At 43.8% G+C, this 17,751-nt stretch overlaps 1 protein-coding gene and 1 long non-coding RNA gene across 3 annotated transcripts in view; one reads left to right on the top strand and one right to left on the bottom strand.

The window, feature by feature from the left end:
* The window catches only part of LOC132648620 (uncharacterized), a 58,352-nt gene that overhangs the window by 8,887 nt on the left and 31,714 nt on the right, over positions 1-17,751 (top strand). The window contains exon 2 of the long non-coding RNA XR_009587061.1: positions 10,062-10,154. This is a non-coding gene — a long non-coding RNA (uncharacterized LOC132648620). The remainder of the gene's footprint in view (positions 1-10,061; positions 10,155-17,751) is intronic.
* Positions 1-17,751, bottom strand: part of C2cd2 (C2 calcium dependent domain containing 2) — a 64,062-nt gene that overhangs the window by 4,597 nt on the left and 41,714 nt on the right. The window contains exons 9-14 of one of the 2 annotated variants that reach the window (XM_021657360.2): positions 17,213-17,337; positions 16,280-16,454; positions 15,191-15,304; positions 10,209-10,336; positions 8,158-8,482; positions 4,498-4,534 (exon numbers count right to left, since the gene is read on the bottom strand). In XM_021657360.2, the coding sequence (XP_021513035.1) occupies positions 4,509-4,534; positions 8,158-8,482; positions 10,209-10,336; positions 15,191-15,304; positions 16,280-16,454; positions 17,213-17,337 (893 nt within the window). In that variant the 3' untranslated portion in view covers positions 4,498-4,508. The remainder of the gene's footprint in view (positions 1-4,497; positions 4,535-8,157; positions 8,483-10,208; positions 10,337-15,190; positions 15,305-16,279; positions 16,455-17,212; positions 17,338-17,751) is intronic. The other variant, XM_021657359.2, reaches the window with a different exon arrangement.

Raw genomic sequence — 17,751 nt, forward strand, 5'->3', positions numbered from 1 at the left:
AAATTCATTACTACTTGTCTCAAGGAGTTGTGTTCAAAAGAAGAGAACCTGGTCAAGGAGATTTGTCCTGAACTTAAAAGTTTGTCATATGAGCCACATTTAGTAGCCATGACACACACACATAGCCTCCTGTGTTGCTCATAGAGAGGGTGATACATGGATGTGCTTCTGAACACAAAACACATACCAATATGTTAGGATCTTAGGGGAGAGAGGAGACCTGGTCTGAATCTCCCTAGCATCCATATATTCGCAATTGGGGAGAGAGAGAGAGAGAGAGGAAAAAAAAAACTGGTTGTTTTAAAAAACCACCTTGGACTGGGAATGATGGCGCACATCTTTAATCCCAGTACTTGGGAGGCAGAGGCCCATAGATCTCTGAATTTGAGGCCAGCCTGGTCTACAAAGAAAGTTCTAGAACAGCCAGGGCTACACAGAGAAACCCTATCTTAAGCACATACACACACAAAACCACCTAAAAACAAAAAGCCACCCTGGCAGAAGTAGAGAAACTGGACTGCCCCATAAGGACAAGCTAATTTAATCTGCACAAATTTGCCTAAAAATCTTTAAAAACCTTTTCCTTAGCAAACAAATTGATTATCATGAAGCACAGCTAGGACAGAGTTTTCAATTTATCCAGGAGCAATTGCTAAGTTCTGGGGAATGTTGGGAAAAGAATGAAAAGAAAGTAAGTACAGCCATGCAAATGACTTTGCTCCCAGGCACAGGCCTGGTGTTGCCACTGGTGGAATTATTGTTCCTATAGTGAGTCCTATCCCTGAGCAAGAGACCAACCACCAGTTAGTGTTTGGATGACTGGAGTTGGCCCATGTGAGTAATTTTGTCAAATCAAAAGTATCAGCTAGGCAGAGGACTAAGCTCTAGGCATAGGCACTCCTGGCTTCAACTGGGTTCCAGGACCTAGGTTAACTTGGCTGGAGGTGGGAAAGGAGGGTCTGTAAGGATTTCAGATGTACAGGTTTCTCCTGGGTTCTGCTTTAGGTTAGCTTTGGAGTTCCCAAAGAGCACAAGCAGCTGGAATACCCGAATTTGAAACTAAGGAGGTTGGAGGGTAAATGGAAGCCTGGGAAAGGGAACACCTTATCCATGCCCTGGGCCAAAATTCTTTTGGTGGGAGGGCCCCTGTATGTCCCTGAACTGAAGCTTGGCCTATGGTCTGTATTATGAAGTCAGGGAATTGCAATGAGCTGAACTGTGTCCTCAAGTTCCTGTGTTGAACTCCTATCACCCAGAATCTCAGAATGTACCCTAATTTAATTTAAGTGGAGTCATTCCAGAAGTGATCAAATTAAACGGTCATAATTAGGATGGGCCTAATCAAACATGTCTGATGACTGGTGGCCTGATAATAAAGGGAAATTTGGAAAGAGACAGAGGGAAAATGATGTGAAAGACAGAATAGGTAAGATAAAGATGGACATACAAGGCAAGAAGGCAAAGAACTGTTGCAAACCCCTTACGCCAGGAAAGGCCATAATCTTCCTTCTGGCTTCAAGAGTTCAATAGAAACTCCCATCTCAAGCTTGCGTTTAGAAATAAATAATCATAAAGCTAGAATTTAACACATTAGGTTTGTGGCACTTTGCTACAGCCCCAGCAACATGAATATAGCCAGGAAAGGGGACAGAAGTATCTGGATGAAGATGATGGCCAGAAACCACTGTACATCTTTCCACTTGGTTCGTAAAACCCTAGCAGACAGAACAGCAAACATCAGAGAAGTAACCAGTGGGGCCATGCCCTCACCCTCAGGACAAAAATCAGTCAGCATCTTATTCAAAATGTTGAAGCTTGGACTCACATGGCCATCTGAGGTATCAGGGTCTGGGTACATCTCAGAGAAGGAACATTTCATGTGGCTGGGCTGATGGTGGTTGCCCTGCCTCAAGTAATCAGTATCCAAGGATGCAGTGGTTTATTCATGTTGGCTAGTGACACAGAAACAGACCCTGTCTCGGCTCCCTTTTTTAAGTTGTCTTATGCTGTGTCAGAATGACCTGTCTGAAGGGCATGTATGTGATGGTTCCTGTCAGTTGTCAACTTGACAGGATCTAGAACCACCTGGGAAACAGGGCTTTGGGCAAGCCTGTGGGGGATTGCCTTGTTTGCATTAACTGAGATGGGAAGGCCTACCCACTCTGAGTGACAATACTTCCTGACTGAGATCCTGGACTGTATAGAACTGAGCACCAGCATTCATCTCTCTGATGCCTGAACGCTGCTGCAAGCTCCTGCTGTCTCTGGACTGTACTTTTTTTTTTTCCTTAACTTGCTCTGTCAGAGTATTTTATCATAGAAACAGGAAAAAAAAATTAAGACAACACAGGTGCCTCAGTCACAAGGGACAAGCATAGATCAGCCCACGTTAAGGCAGGAAGACTCTGAAGACAGGAACAGGGGTGGGTATATTCAAATTTAAAAGGTAATATTCATATTTCCTGGTGAGCAATACAATTTGCCCAAGAGAAGTTGCAGCATGAATGCCTAAAGTAAAATTGAAGCCCTGAAATGTCAAAGATTTTCACCTTGAGTGTAAGATTGATAGACTTGAGAGGCTTAGGTTTTATTCTTTCTCAGCTGTTTGGCTAAGATAACTGCAGAAAGATTTAGAAGGGAGAAAACAATGAAAAAGAAAGGCTTCAAGTGTGTGTAACTGTCCAAGGTTTAAACTGCTATTCAGCAGGCCTGTACCTGTTGTAGGTTCCACACCACGCTGTGGCCTATAACAAGCTGTTTTCTATTCTTCCAGCCTCCCTCATGATCTCTGCTGCCTCTCTGCTTGTTTGTTAAACTGCATTTTCTAGTACCAATCATAAATGGATGCTATCCTATGTACCTACACATCTTCCTGCACTGGTTTGTAGGAGCTTCTTAGAAATTATGGCTTCTGTGGAATATTGTGGATTTCCAGACTGAAGGGCATGCTTTTGATGTGGGTGCTGAGACCTGTTTCATTAGACTTGTACTCGTGTTTCTACTGAGTCTGAAAAATGGGGACATCAAAGTTGGAGAAGTGACTACTCAGATCACACAATGACATATTTGTGTGCCCAGAGTGATTGGCACCTGAAGCCAATGTTCCCAGGTCTAGCTCTTCCATGCTTCTAGGGAAAGAGTCTGGCCATGACTGTCAATGAGACCTGTCCTTGAGAAGTGGCCCCCAGGTGCTCATAACGAAGCATGCCTCATGGTGTCAGGGAGAAGCATACAGACAGGAGGACAGAGCAAGGCATTGCTATGGTCTCTGGCAGGATTCTAGAAGAATTCTCTCTCCAGAAAGGAATACCAGAATGTCAGGAGGATGGGACATTCCAATTTTGAAGAAAGTTCACCTTGATGCTCTATCTGTTTAGAATTACTAAAATAAATAATCAATCTCCCTCTCTCTCTCTCTCTCTCTCTCTCTCTCTCTCTCTCTGTGTGTGTGTGTGTGTGTGTGTGTGATCTCTGTCTCTCTTTTGTGGTACTGGATATCAACTCCCATCTCATGGGTACCAAGTAAACCATCTACCACAGAACCACAGTCATGAACTGTGCCATTTACAGTCTGTTTAAACCTCACCACCATAATTACCACTGGGAACAAATAATTCTGGAAAAACCATGGCCACAGATGTATACAGCAATCAGCCATACTATAGGCCACACTATAGTGAGGGAATGTGGCTCAGAAGACAGTGGGTAGTTTTCTAGAGGCTAAGGATTAGATAGAAGGAGGTCACTCACAGGGATAAGATTTGAAGCTCTCCGGCACAGCTGATGACCACAGGTCATGGTAAGTCATATGGATACACAGAAGCAAGGGAGGTTTTTTTATGGTTACATGAAATCTGAGGCAAATGACAATTTTTAAATGGGAATCTGACAGTGGAGAGATTGCTCTCCCTGATTTTAGTTTCCCCTTTAAAAACCCCAAAAGAAGACAGGAGCATGAGTAAATAAACAGAGGAATTTGAGAATTATTCTAAATTCTATCTTTGTCACATTTCTAAATGTATCCTGTTTATTTCTGTAGACAGACAGATATGATGACCGTGGATAAATGTGTATTAAAATCTGCACATAAGAAGACAATGGTCTTAGCAACCTGAAAATGTGTGCTCTGATGCCCCAAAGCAGCCTCATACTTCAAAAGAAGCCCCAGACAGAGCACTCATAGAAGGGGAAACTTGAAAGAAAGGAAATCAGTGAAGGGACCCCTGCTTGACTCCCTTATCCCAGTCAGGTTGCCTAGGTGATACTTTGCTGAAGCCATCATAGCAAGGTGGCTGTGTAAAACCAGAGGACAGAGGAAGTGTCCTGTCTGATGGTTGATGAAAATGACAATCTACCTAGAAGCCAGGAACAAAGAAAACGAGCAACAGGGAAGATCAGGCCAGTAAGCAAGGAGAAAGGCAGTGGGCAACCATCACTCTGCTAGGCACTCTTCACATAGTCAAATTTTAAAAAAATGCAAGACAAAAAATAACTTACTGTGTAGGTAATTAATTCTGGTTGGCATAGTGATCCTCTAGTTAAAAGGAACGGACACGAAATGCAGAGATGTTGAGAGGCAAAAAGAAAAGCACGTGAGAACAGAGTCAGAATGAAAGTTAGTTTGGAATCATTGTATCATTTCTTGTATTCACACATGCTCACACACTTGCACACATATACATGTATACATGATTGCTCATATATATGCTCACACTTGTTTGTACACATGCATACATAAGTACAGACTCATGCACATATATGCTCATACTTTTACACATGCACACATAAGCACAGACTCATACACACTACATGTTCACACATACATGTGCATATATGCATATGTGAACATGGACTCATGCACATTAATATTCATACTTGTACATACATGTACATGCATATGTATTAGGAGCACATGTTCAAACACACATGCTCTCACACAAATGTACTTTCAAATGTACACAAATGTGCACTAACACTCATGACATACTGTGCACATGCACACATATGGAAAGATGTAAGGTTGCTGTGAAAGATATTTGGCAACATTTCTTTCCAGTTTTTTCTTATATTTCTCTAAGGGCCTTTGAGATGAATATAGAAAGTGTAAGATTTACGACCTAGACCTAAGTGTACAGTTCCAGTGGCTTATTGTCACTCAAATGCAGCAGTAGCTTTTTTTTCCCAAGTGCTGGGAACAAACCCAGTACCTCATACATGCTACGCAAAGCACTCTACCACTGAGCTACATCCCCATTTCTGCCAACACTTTTTGAAATTAAATCTGAATTTGGGGAATCTATTTTATGTTTTGGCTAAAGTATCATAATTTGTAAATTCCAAAAGAATTCCAGTTACATGGGTGAGAGTCCAGGAGAATTTCAGTTACATGAGTGCCTTCCAAAGCCTCCAACATTCTCCTCCCAGGTACAAGTGCTCTGCAAGTAATGTGTGTAAACTTGAGTTTAAAACCAAACCCTGGAGGCTGGAGAGATGGCTAAGAGGTTAAGAGCACTGGCTGCCCTTCCAGAGGACCTGGGTTCTATTCCCAGCACCCACATGGAGGCCTACAACCACCTATAATTTCAATTCCAGGGAATGGGAAATTCTCTTCTGGCCTTTGCAGGCACTAGGCATGCAAGTGGTGCCCAGACATACATGCAGACAAAGCACCCATACACATAAAACAGATAAACACACAAACAAATAAATAAAGCTAAACCCCATTTATGAAATGCAAACCCCATTTGTAGAAATGCTACAAGCCATTTCTTGTAGCACTAGTTTTGAAAAAAACTAGCACAAAATAAAAACAGTTTAGCAAGCCAGCTTAGACCTATTTAAGATTCTGCCAACCTCTCACGCTAAGTACAAAGCTTCTAGAAACTTCAGTATGAAAACTAAGTGTGTGTGGAGGGAGGTATGTGTAAATGCACTCACCTGTATGTGGAGGTCAGAGGTCAATGTGGGGTCTCTTTCTCCATTATTCTCCACTATAGTTTTTGACAGAACAACCCCATTAAACCTGCAGTTCACTAACTGGCTAGTCTGGCTAGCCAGAGAGCTCCATGGATTCTTCTCAGTCCCCCACCAGCAGGAGTATTACAGGTATATATGCTTTTGCATAGGTGGTGGTGATCTAAACTTGGTTCTTCATGCTTGTACAGCAGTTTACTCACTGAGCATCTGTGTGTGTGTATATATACATACACACACACACACACACATATATATTATATATATATATATATATATATATATATATATATTTTTTTTTTTTTTTTTTCCCAAAACAGAGTCTCACCATGTAGTTCTGGCTGGTCTAGAACTCACTATGTAGACCTGGCTAGCCTTGAACTCAGTGATCCTCTTGCCTCTGCCTTCTAAGTGTTGGGCTTAAAGGCATGCACTATCATGCCTAGATCCTATAAAACAACTTTTAAGATGTTGCCAAATACTTCCTTTCAGAAAATTTTAGGTCAAGGCATTTTGAGGGCAAGTTCAACCTCCCCAGAGTGGCCAGGAGTGAAACACACAGACCAGCCAGACATGTTTGCACCCCCCACCCCTCCATACACAGCCTCTGGGGAAGCACATATGCACAAAGGCTACTTTCAGCCCCAAGAGGATGTGCCAAACACCCAGATTCCTAAGAGGCATTCATCTGTCTGGCCAGTGAGGAGAGGAAAAGGATGGTAGATGCACAGCAAGGAGGGGACCCCAAGAAAGACCAGAGCTAGTGGGAACAGTAAAGGCTAGAAGAAAGGAAAGCAGCACTGGATGGATGCACAGGGGTACCTTGGCATATCTGAGAACTTGAAGGGAACAAGAAGAGGTTTGGGTTCAGTATGGACATGAGGATATAGACCATTGACTCAAAGAAGTGGTGCACAGGCTATCCCACAGTGTTCCCTATTCTTCCCTGCTCACTGACTTCCATAGCAACTTCCCAGAGGTTCCTTTGATCCTAGGACAAAAATCAGGTCAGAGTGTGCACAGAGGGTTTCCAGTAGACAGTCCACCTGACACCCTGGGCCACAGCTCACCAAGAAAGGGTACTGAAGGTCTCCAAGGACAGTGTAGGAAATAGGTTAGGTAGTCTGAAATCTTCCCCCCAGGAGCACCCTCTTTCTCTCTTTCTTCTTTTAATGTGCAATTCTTCCACTATCTGGTCCTACTTGGTACTAGCCCAAGTCATAGGCAAACAACTACCCATCAATGTCTAAGGGATGGGCAGAGGAGGGGTGGAGCACCCAGGGTAGATCCTCAGCCTGGGACTTGCACTCTGCTGTGTTGCACCCAGCAGGAGACCCCCACCTGGTCCTAACAGAAGCAGCTGGCCAGGATTTCTTATCCCTAGGGTGGTTAAGCTTCTGGCCCAGTGCTATCCAAGGGGGTCTTGAGAACTCTGCTGGAGGGAAGTGGGCCTTGGAGCCCCAGAGAGAAAGCAGAATTAGTTCCACCATAACTCCTGGTTTGACTCAGGGACCTCCTTCAGCCCTCATCTTGCAAGGGTATGGATAGTAGGTATGGCCTCTAGGTCCTGGAGGTAAGGCTCAGTGACTCTGAAGTTTCTAAATCCTGGAGCTGTTCCCAAAGGTGACTATGAGGCAAAGGTCTGGGTCCAAGTGCCCATGCTCAAGAAATGCAGGGCTCTGAAATAAGGGCTCATTGCTCATAGGAAAAAATTGATTGTGCTAACAAATGACTTATCACTACATGCACATTGTGCCAGTGAGTAGTAGTTCTAGGGGTTTCTTTCCTTTTAGATCCTGCTGATTCCAGTGGTGAGGTCTTGTTTGGTTTTAGCTAGAGGACGAGACTAAAAAGAGCAAATAAAATGAGCTGCCAATTTCTGCTCACTCTATTCTGCCCCTGGCCACTATGGTATGTGGCTCCTGGTGACACTCTAAACCCTTGGATAGTGCTGCTTCTAGATGAAGAGAGGCAGACAGGGAGGGTGCTTGGAGACATGAAAGCACAGTGATCCCAGCTGCTCACATGCAGGCTTCCTATCTGCCTTCCAGCTCTCAGTGGCTGGGAGGGAGGGAGAGTGGCTGGGACAGCCTCATAGAGAACAAAAGGAAGGGAGGCCAGAATGGGAGTGAGGATATAGAGAAGAAAGCCCAAGTGAGAAGCTGGGGGCTTGGGAACAGGTACCTTTATGCTTCTTGATGGCTCCAAACTCTGAAGCATTTAGGGAGCTCTCTGACAGTTCATCCCCATCAGGCTCTTGAAAGGCTGGACTGCTCCACTCTGCAACTGGAGCCTCCTTCTCCAGGTCCCAGGAGTCCAGATCATGCTCTCTAGGCTGGAGGGCAGGTAGGGCCTGGGCTGGCTCATCTTCTTCAGGTGGGATGGTGGCAGAGGCTATAGCTGCCTCTGCAGGGCACAAAGCGGATGGGGCATCCCCCTGGTTGGTGCTGTCCATAGAAGCTGCATAATCCAGCATGAGGGCAGCATTGTGGTCCTGAGACAGTGAGGTCTGTCGGGGAGATGTACAGCAGAGGGTGAAGGCAAATGAAAAGCCAGCCCAGGGATGTAACAAGAAGAGCTCATGGTAGGCAGGGAGGGTTTGGCTCAGCTTGAATATTGCCTTCCAAGGTACTGTGACTAGAAATATCAAGAAATAGCAGGGACAGCTAGCCCCAAGAAGTCCCCTATGCTACATGGTAGATGCTTGTAAAATAGGTCTCTATCTTAGCTGAGACTCAGAGCTATGAGGCATCTAGAGGTAGTCTGGAAGGCAAAGGCTGAGAGGGTTGGAGAAGAGACAGTACTGTAGACCTATCAGCATGGAAGCCCCAGAAGGTGAGTGGCAAGGACCAGCACTTTCTTCAAAGTAGACAAAGTGTTGGGCAGTGAAGAACATGGGCACAGGTTTCGTCTTTTATACCTTTCTTATGAAGCACTTTCTTTTTGTCTCAAAGTAGAAATTAATCAGAAGATGTTGTATTCTTTTAAGGACTGTATTTGTTTGAAAAGTTATAGGCAATAAACAATAGGTAAGGTAGAAAGCTGGGGCAGTGTTTCAACAGGAGTGACTGAAAGGGACAGCAGCCATGCTGTTCAACCTGGGTGACAGACAAAGTTTTGCCAAGTGGCAATTGACAGATTAACCAGTTTACAGAAGTACCTGACGACTATCAATACAACAGTCTGCATGTCAATAAAATTAATAATTGGAGTGTCTTACAGATTTTTTTTTTGTCTTACAGATATTAAATGTAAAGATTAGCTGAAAATTCTAAAGCAAAGCCAGAAAGTAGAGATCAGGTGATCATGGGTTATCTTCACCTTGTTTACTTATCTAACCCAGAGTGAGTAAAAGCTTCTGCTATTTGGCCTTGTTGGCCCCAGAGATCTGCCCCTCACACCTGAAGAGGCCAGCCTAAAAAGTGATAGCTCCTGCCTTGGTATTCAAAGGACACTCATGAGTCTCTCTTGGAGTCCACCCCAAGGCCCACCGCCACCTATGGTGACTCACCACTGGCACCTGCCAGCAACTGAGAGGGTGATTTCTAGCATGCTCTCCTGCCCACCTTCTTGATGATCTTGTAAGATCTACTCCATCCTCCCTAGTCATGCCACAACAACCTAATCTGTCACTCACTGCAGTGCTCTTTCCATCTGCATATTTGGAAATGTCTATAAAGAACCAGGATTTCCTGCACCACCTCTTGCACTGAAGATCTAACCTATTCTGCAGCCCAGTGGCATGGCTGCCATCACAGGCTTTTCATACCCACCCTCTGCTCCACAAAGATAGCACAGAGTGGAAGAAAAGTGGAACTGAACTGGAACAGTCTTTAGAATAACCTTTATTTCTATCAGACAACAGAAAGAAATGCACATATTTATTACAAAATATTTAAATGTTTTAGAAATGAGTAATGTGGAAAAAGTGAATCTGGGAGGCAGCTAGGTGCAAACTGCACCACAGGGGGTGTCTTACATGTCTTAAAATGATTTCTGTCTTAGTAATCACTTTAGAAATGACTCACCAAGCTCTCAAGTCTCAGAGCATCACTAAGCAGACATCTGCTACCTTTCTGTATCAACAGGACAAGGGGCTACTGTGGTCCCAGAGGTAAATAACTCTCTGGTGAGAAGGAACTGTACTGGGCTCTGAAGAGGAGACCTTCTGGATGAATGAGGTACTGGGATGCTGTGTTGATAGATTCCCACCTCCTGCTGCTGCCCTCACCTACCTTGGAGATCCCTGAAATGATGATTGTACTTTTCTTCCGTGGGGACTTCAATTTCAGCTTTGAGGATTCACTGAGCTGCTGAATGGCAACTTCAGCCACAGGATCTGAGCCATTCAGCACCAACAGTTCTACCAGAAAGAAGGTAGCATTGAGTTCAGTAGCAAAATTAAAAACCTCCTAGGGAACTCCCAGAGCAGGGGGCAAGAATAGTCTATAAACAGTGGTTGTCAAATATTTAGGAGAAAGAGGGAGAAAAGAAGGGGTTGAGGTTTTGCAACTAATCTTCCCATAGAGATAAGCAACAGGAGCCACATATAAATGAACAGGTAAAGCCTGGCTCTGGCTAAACTTTATATTCAAAAACAAGGGAAGGCTACTGTCATCTACAACTTGATTCCTATTAGTTAGGAGCTACTTGTTGATGTATTTGATTAAGACTAATGTGTTTTACTGTTTATAAGTTGATACTTTTTTTTTCTCAAGAGGACTATGCAAAGTGGCAAAAGGCAGTGGACAACAATAAATAAATCATGGGCAGAGGAGATGGTATAGTGAATAAAGGTGCTGTGCCTGATAATCTAACCTGAGTTTGATCCCTGGGACCGGGTAGTGGAAGGAGAGAACAGACTCCTGCAGGTTGTCCTCTGACCTTCACATACATGCTTGCTTTCTCTCTACATATATTTTTCTCCCTCCCTCTCTCCTTCCTTTTCTCCCTCTCCCTCCCCCTTCTTTCTCTCTCCTTTCTTTCCTCCCCCTCTCTTTTTATCTCTCTCTCATACACAAAGGAAAGAAAAAGAAAGGAAGGAAGAAGAAAGAGGAAAGAATAGAAAAGAAATCTTTAAACATTGGGAAAATTTTAACATATAACTCCTTCTCCCTCCCAAAGTGGCTGACATGGAACAGTCAATAAAAGCTATTAAGAGCTGGCCCTTCCTGTGTCATAAACTTACCAAGTACTACTGATAGGGCCTGCATGTTTTATTCATTTCCTTACTCCTTAGCTCCATAAGGCAAGTTCTTTATTGGTTTTTGTTTTCTTTCTTTTAAAAAAAAATCTCCACTTGGCTTTCTGCCACAGCAGCCATCTTGCAATAACTCACCAAGATGACAAACACAAAGGGGAAGAGGAAGGGCACTGGCCATATGTTCTCCAGGCCTTTCAGGAAACATGGAGTTGTTACTTTGTCCACATACATGCGAATCTACAAAAATGGTGATATTGTAGACATCAAGGGAATGGGCAGTGTTCAAAAAGGAATGCCGTAAGCGTTAGCATGGCAAAACTGTAAGAGTCTACAATGTGACCCAGCGTGCCGTGGGCATCATTGTGAACAAGCAGGGTAAGGGCCTGAGTCTCACCAGGAGAATCAGTGTGTGCATTGAGCCCATTGAGCACTCAAAGAGCAGGGACAGCTTCCTGAAGTATATGAAGGAGAACGACAAGAAGGAGAAGGCCAAAGAGAAGGGCTCCTGGTTCAGCTGAAGTGCCAGCCTGCACCTCCCCCCACCAACAGGAGCACATTTTGTGAGAACTAACGGAAGGAGCTGCTGCAGTCTATTTCACACATATACATGGCCTAATGTACAAAAGTAGTAAAGAACCTGGACAGTAAAAGAAAAAAGAAAAAAAAAAATCTCCGCTTGACAAGGAAAATGGTGCCGGGCCATCAGGCAGGTGGCTAAGTAGAGATGCTTAATGAGTCCTCTCTCTCAGAGAACTTGTACTTATAGCTTATACTTTTCTGCTAAAGCAAAATTAAACAGGATAAAAAGGTAGCTCAATGAGAGAGCACTTGCATAACATGCACAAGGTCCCAGAATCTGTTTTCAGAATTACAGAAGCAAATGAAGTAACCAGGACAAAATTGACTTAGGAGCAGGACATCAGTCAAGGCAACAGGTCACAAGCTGATTTCTCCAGTGATACACTTGGCCCCAGAGCTGAGCTTATAGGCTTGGTAGGCCACTCCCGCTTTTTGGTGGATTCTGGAGATAAAACTCAGGTCCCCACACTGACTTATACACAGGTAGATGTCTCTTTGAGATTATCTGAAAACAATCCTAAAATTGGAGAATTTGGTACTGTTACAGCTTGATGTGAAATGTAACCGTAGACCAAGTGTTTAGAGGGTCTGCTCCCCAGATGGTGGTGCTACTCTGGAAGCTAGAATACCTTTAAGGATGGATCCTTGATGCCTTTGAAGATTATAGCCCAGGCCCTGGTTCCAGAATTTCCTCTCTGTTTCCTGGTCAGCCATGATGTGAACAGATTCTGTCACACACACTCTGGCTACCATGCATTTACTCTTGAAACAGAGAACCAAAACAATCCTTTTCTCCATTTCACTATTTCTGTCAGGTTCCTTTGTCATAGTGATAAAAATATACCCACAGATTAGTGTTGACCTTAACTTTTGTCAGAAAAGCCCCTCTTTGGTAGCAGTCAATGCAGAGACTCATTAAAAATTCTTAGAATAAATGATCTCCCCAAGGCTCAGGAAACATTCTAGAAGGAGAAGAAAAAAGAGCTAGAGGCTAGGAAAGAGTGCTATAAAATATTGTCCTCTGGATACAAAATGGCCTTTATACTCTCAAAGTTATAGCAGCAGCGATTACTTGCACAAGATCAAACAAGTCAACAAACATTTCACATGATGGGTGGGTTCATAGGCCCCATTCCTAGCTGAAGGGCTACTGTAGCTGATGGCTGCTGGAGGAGGGGAAGTCATTTTTCTTCAGGGGTTGTAGTCACTGGTAGTGACTGGTAGTCACTGGTAGTAGATGGCCCCATATACATGCAGGGACTCAGGAGTTTATAACAAAAGAATAAGACATGAGGGCAGGAGGGGTTTGTATTGGAGGAAGTCTGGGAAGAGAGGGACTGGGGTATTGTGGGTGGATATGACCAAGATACATTGTATCAAGAAATAAATAAAAACATTATCTTTGAAAAAGGAAGAAAAAGTTCTAGAATATTGTAAGTAGACCTTAGGCCCATTCCTGTGGATATGTGGAAGATCTGAATGCTGAGAGAAATGTAGTGAGATTGAGCTCCTGAAGTTTGGGATGGGAACAGGGACTCTTTTGGGAACAAAATGAGACCGTTTGTGTTACATTTTGCCTATATTTTACCTATGTTCTGGAAATTATAAAGAGGCTGAATTCAAAGTAATGCATAGCACAGCATTCAGGCAATGTCATAGAGTTACAACTGGCTTGCTTTAGCCAGGATTACAATGGAGTCTGAGAATATAAATTAGAGCAGAAAGATATGAAAAATGAACTATTTGTTTAGAAAAAAAGAACATCTCAAGCTGACAGAGAAAGTGTGATGGGTGTCCATAGTTATTCTCAATAACAACCATTAGGAAGAAGTCAAGTAGTTTGCACTGGGATGTAGGAAGGATGCTCTCAGGGAAATTCAGGAATTGATGAGACCCCTGACATCACAGGCTCTAACATATAAAACTGAACATTCATTTGAAAGGTATGTCCTTCAAAAGACATAGATGCAGGGGCTGCATGTGGCTGCTTAGGTTCCTCCACCTAGGCACTCAGAAGCCACTGTGGTCATGATACAAGAACGTCTATCCAAATATCAAGTGATCTGTGAAAATCAGTGTTATCTACATGGTGCTAGGTTTTTAGGCATGCAGTCATGGGATTGTGGAAAGGTTGCACTTAGATTAAGGAAAGCTTATGAGGCCAAGTAATGTGCATTCAGGGTTGGGTTTCCTGTGGGGAGCATATAATTGGGCAGAATCTGGGAAGGTAAAGCCTAAGCTACAGTAGAGACCCCAGGATGTTTACAGCCAGGATCATGGAGCATGTCCCAAGGAAAGCTGTAGGTAATGAGTGGAGCTAGCCCCAGAAAGGTCACATGGGCTGCAAATAGCAAGGCTCTGGGAGTGGAATTCCCTTTGTCTTTGGTACTCGGATTATTCCACCACATGCATTAAATGCCAGACACAAAGCTACAGCATTCAGTGCCATGCTGGGATTCAGTCCCCCCCTAGTCTAAGATTTCCTTCCATTCTCTCATTTCTCTCTTCTGGAGTGGGCACAATTACTCTGTACCCTTGCAATCTGGGAACATATGACTTTCCTTTTGATTTTACTGGGGCTCACAGCTAAGGGACATCCCTGAGCCTCAAAAACAAAAATCTAGATTTAGATCCTTGAACTGTGTTGGAATGGTTAGCTTTATGGGGACTCTTGAAGTTGGACTAAATGCATTTTGCTTTATAAGATGACTAGGAACCTCTGGAGACAGGATGTGATACCATTATGGCTTAGATAGCAAATGTCTCCCGCAGGCTCATATTCTGAACACTTGTTCTCCAGCCAATAGCACTATTTTAAGAGGCTGTAGAACCTTTAGAAGGTGAGGCCTAGCTGGCAGACATCTGACACTATGGACAGGCCTTTGAAGGGAATAGCCTGGTTTTATAATCTCTTCAATTCCTGGTCTAATGTGATACTGATTCCATTACATGTTTACACTGGCATGCCTCCCTTCCCGCCATGATGGGCTGAAACTGGAGCCAAAATAAGCTTTCCCACCATGAAGCTGTTTCTGTCAGCTGTTTGGTTGCAGCTATGTAAAACTAACTAAAAGAAACACCTATAGAACTCAGAAGACTACTCTTAAATGCTTGGGTTGTCTGGACAAAGCACAGCATCCAGCCCATATTGCTTATGCAATGGCATTGATACCACCCATGTGCCAAATGATAAGAAAGATAACTTTCATAAAGTTACAAAGTGGGATCCCTCACCACCTGCTTATTTTGTTAAAGTGCTCCACAGATCTAGCAAGGGCCCAGCTTTGTCCTCTATCTTTACTTTACCTGGCATTCTTGGCTCCTTTTTCATTTTCTATTTGCCACTAAACCAAAGACTCCCCAAAGGGGCAGGAGGAGGAAACCTTTACTCCTAAAACTCTGAAGTGCAGAGATACAGAACAGATCACATCTTACCTGTGTCTGAAGAGGAGAATGTCTTGCTGACAGGGGCGCTGTGGCACGAAATAGCCTGGACAGAAATGTCCTTCTCAATGACCTTCACCTTGATGGGTGTCCTCACAGGGGACTCTGCAAGAACAAGACGCCATCAGTAAGGGCATGCAAATTTTCAACAGAAGATTCTAGAAAGTGAGAGGAGACCCCTACTGCACCTTGTGGCCCTGCAGTTGTAACTGGCCAGGGCTGGGCTTTAAGATTTCTACCCTCTCTCTTCTTTCACTGTGTTGTCAAAAGTGAAGCTGAGAGTCTAGACTGGAGTAAAATTCAGAGCCATTTTAATGAAACTGGAGTTCTCATGTGAACTGTGGAGCTACTTTGGGAAGATGGTTCCTTTACACAAACAGAAACAATATACCAGTAACAATGTATTTTTCAGGGGCCAGGGGCCAGCTACATTGCAATAGGAAGGTTTGTGCTGGGCCCATTAAATTTTTTTTTTAGACAGATAGTATCACATATCCCAGGCTGGAATAATATTTCATATTAAGCAAGAATGACCTTGAACTCCTGAGCCTCCTACCTCCACTTCCCCAATGCTGGGATTACAAAAGAGTGCTTCTATGTCTATTTGATATAATTCTGAGGATCCATCTAGAGCTTTATTTATGCTAAGTGAATGCTGCCCAACTGAGCCACATCCTCAGCCTCACATCAAGCCTCTTTGTCAGTGGTGTTTAACATACATTCAATTACCTGTATTATATTTTTTAATGATCATGAATGTGGTCGAGTACTGAATCCCAGGTGGCTAGAATCTTAGATCCAGACTGTAACTTTAGTTTAATTGCCAGGCAGAACCCTGCCTTGCCCCTCAACTCTTTGTCTCTATCTCTGTCTGTCTCTGTCTCTGTCTCTTTCTCTCTCTCCTTCTGCCCCTCTCTTCTTCCCCTTCTCCTACCACCCCTATGGTTCCCTCCTTCCCCCTACCTTTCCTCCCACCCCTCTTTTTTTCTGTGCCACCAGACTTCTTTGCTAAGCCTTGGTGCTTTAGCCCATAGTGCTGGTGGCCTGTGGATCCTGCAATGACACTGCCTCTGGTCTCACCTGAGCTCAGTGGGGATGCCCTCCCAGTGTCAAAGCGAGGTTTGGTCTTCACAGCGGTGACAGTGGTGACCACAGTCCCACATGGCATGATTGTACGGTCCTTTTCTATCTTTGCAGCAGAAACAGGGGAAAGAGCTGGCCAAGACTTCGGCTCACCAGGTTCTATGTAAGAAAACTATGGCAAAGATAGATATTTATTTTGAAACACAGTGGACCCAGGGCTTTCCATGGACAGCTGCTTCCCACACTCACTAGATTAACACCCATACACATGAGTCCCTCACAGAACATGGTACCATGAGAACACAGAATAACCCTGTTTTTCCTGGTACAGTAACGACCTCTAGATGACCTCTCATACCAAATATGATACAAATGCAAGAGAAAAGCTGTTTTTCTGTACTGTTCAAGGAATAATGATAAGAAAAAATACATGTTCAGTATGGTGCAGTTTGGGTGTTTTTTTATTTTTTGTTTTCCTGAATATTTTCAGGCTGGTTGGTGCAAGCTACAGTTGTGGACCTGCAGATATAAGCTCTAGATACTAGCAACAGGCTAACCTAGCAGCAGTACACTGGCCCCTCCCTACCCCCCAATAACTGCTAGTTTCTTCACCCATGTTATTTAATTATTTTTTTTTTATCGCTGGACTGGCAAAGACCCAGGAGAGCCAACCTCAAACTCATCAAACTCTGAGTATGACCCAGCAGAGGAATTTTTAGAAGGAGGACAGCTGGGTTAGCTGAGATGGCACTGGAAAAGGTCATCTCCTACAGTACCCAGTTTAAGACAGTTCTGGCAAGATGTGTTCACCTGAGCCTGAAGCCCATGCTGAGAACAGCCTCTTGGGTGAGTTAGCATGTCATGTGGAGGCACATTGAGCCCAGGCAGTCAGGAGGCAGGACTGTAGCAGGAAAGAACACACTATCATACCTCTGCAGTGACTGAGCCTAAAACAAAGCCATCAGGCTCTGTCCCGCTGATCAGTCTGAAGGTCTGTGGGCCATTTGGCTGCTTCCTAAATAAATCCAGGTGAATGGTTGTTGTCCCCAATAGATCTAGAGTGGAAGACAAGAAGGAGAAATGCTAATGTTTCCACAATCACATGCCCCAAGGATGTCCCATTTGTTCATTACACAGTGTTAGTGTCACCAAATACAAAGAGGCAGTGGGCATTCCAGAGGGAATGAGGCTACATGGTAGGCTTGGCAAAGGCAAAACCACACAGGGTGTGGGACTGCATCAACCATCCTTGAACCACTGACAGAAACTGGAAAACAGACAGCATATGTGTGTTTGTATGTGTGTGGAGGGGATGGCATCAAAGCAAATGAAAAAGCTAGTGAATGTCATGGCAAAATATATGTGGATATGTGTAAGGATGGGGGGGTAGTCAGGGCATGATAACAGTGGCCTGCTCTCAAATATGTGTCCAGTGTGTGAAAAGCAAGAATAAGTAAGAGGGAGAGATT

Source organism: Meriones unguiculatus, chromosome 17, assembly GCF_030254825.1.
Source record: "Meriones unguiculatus strain TT.TT164.6M chromosome 17, Bangor_MerUng_6.1, whole genome shotgun sequence".
NCBI lineage: Eukaryota > Metazoa > Chordata > Mammalia > Rodentia > Muridae > Meriones > Meriones unguiculatus.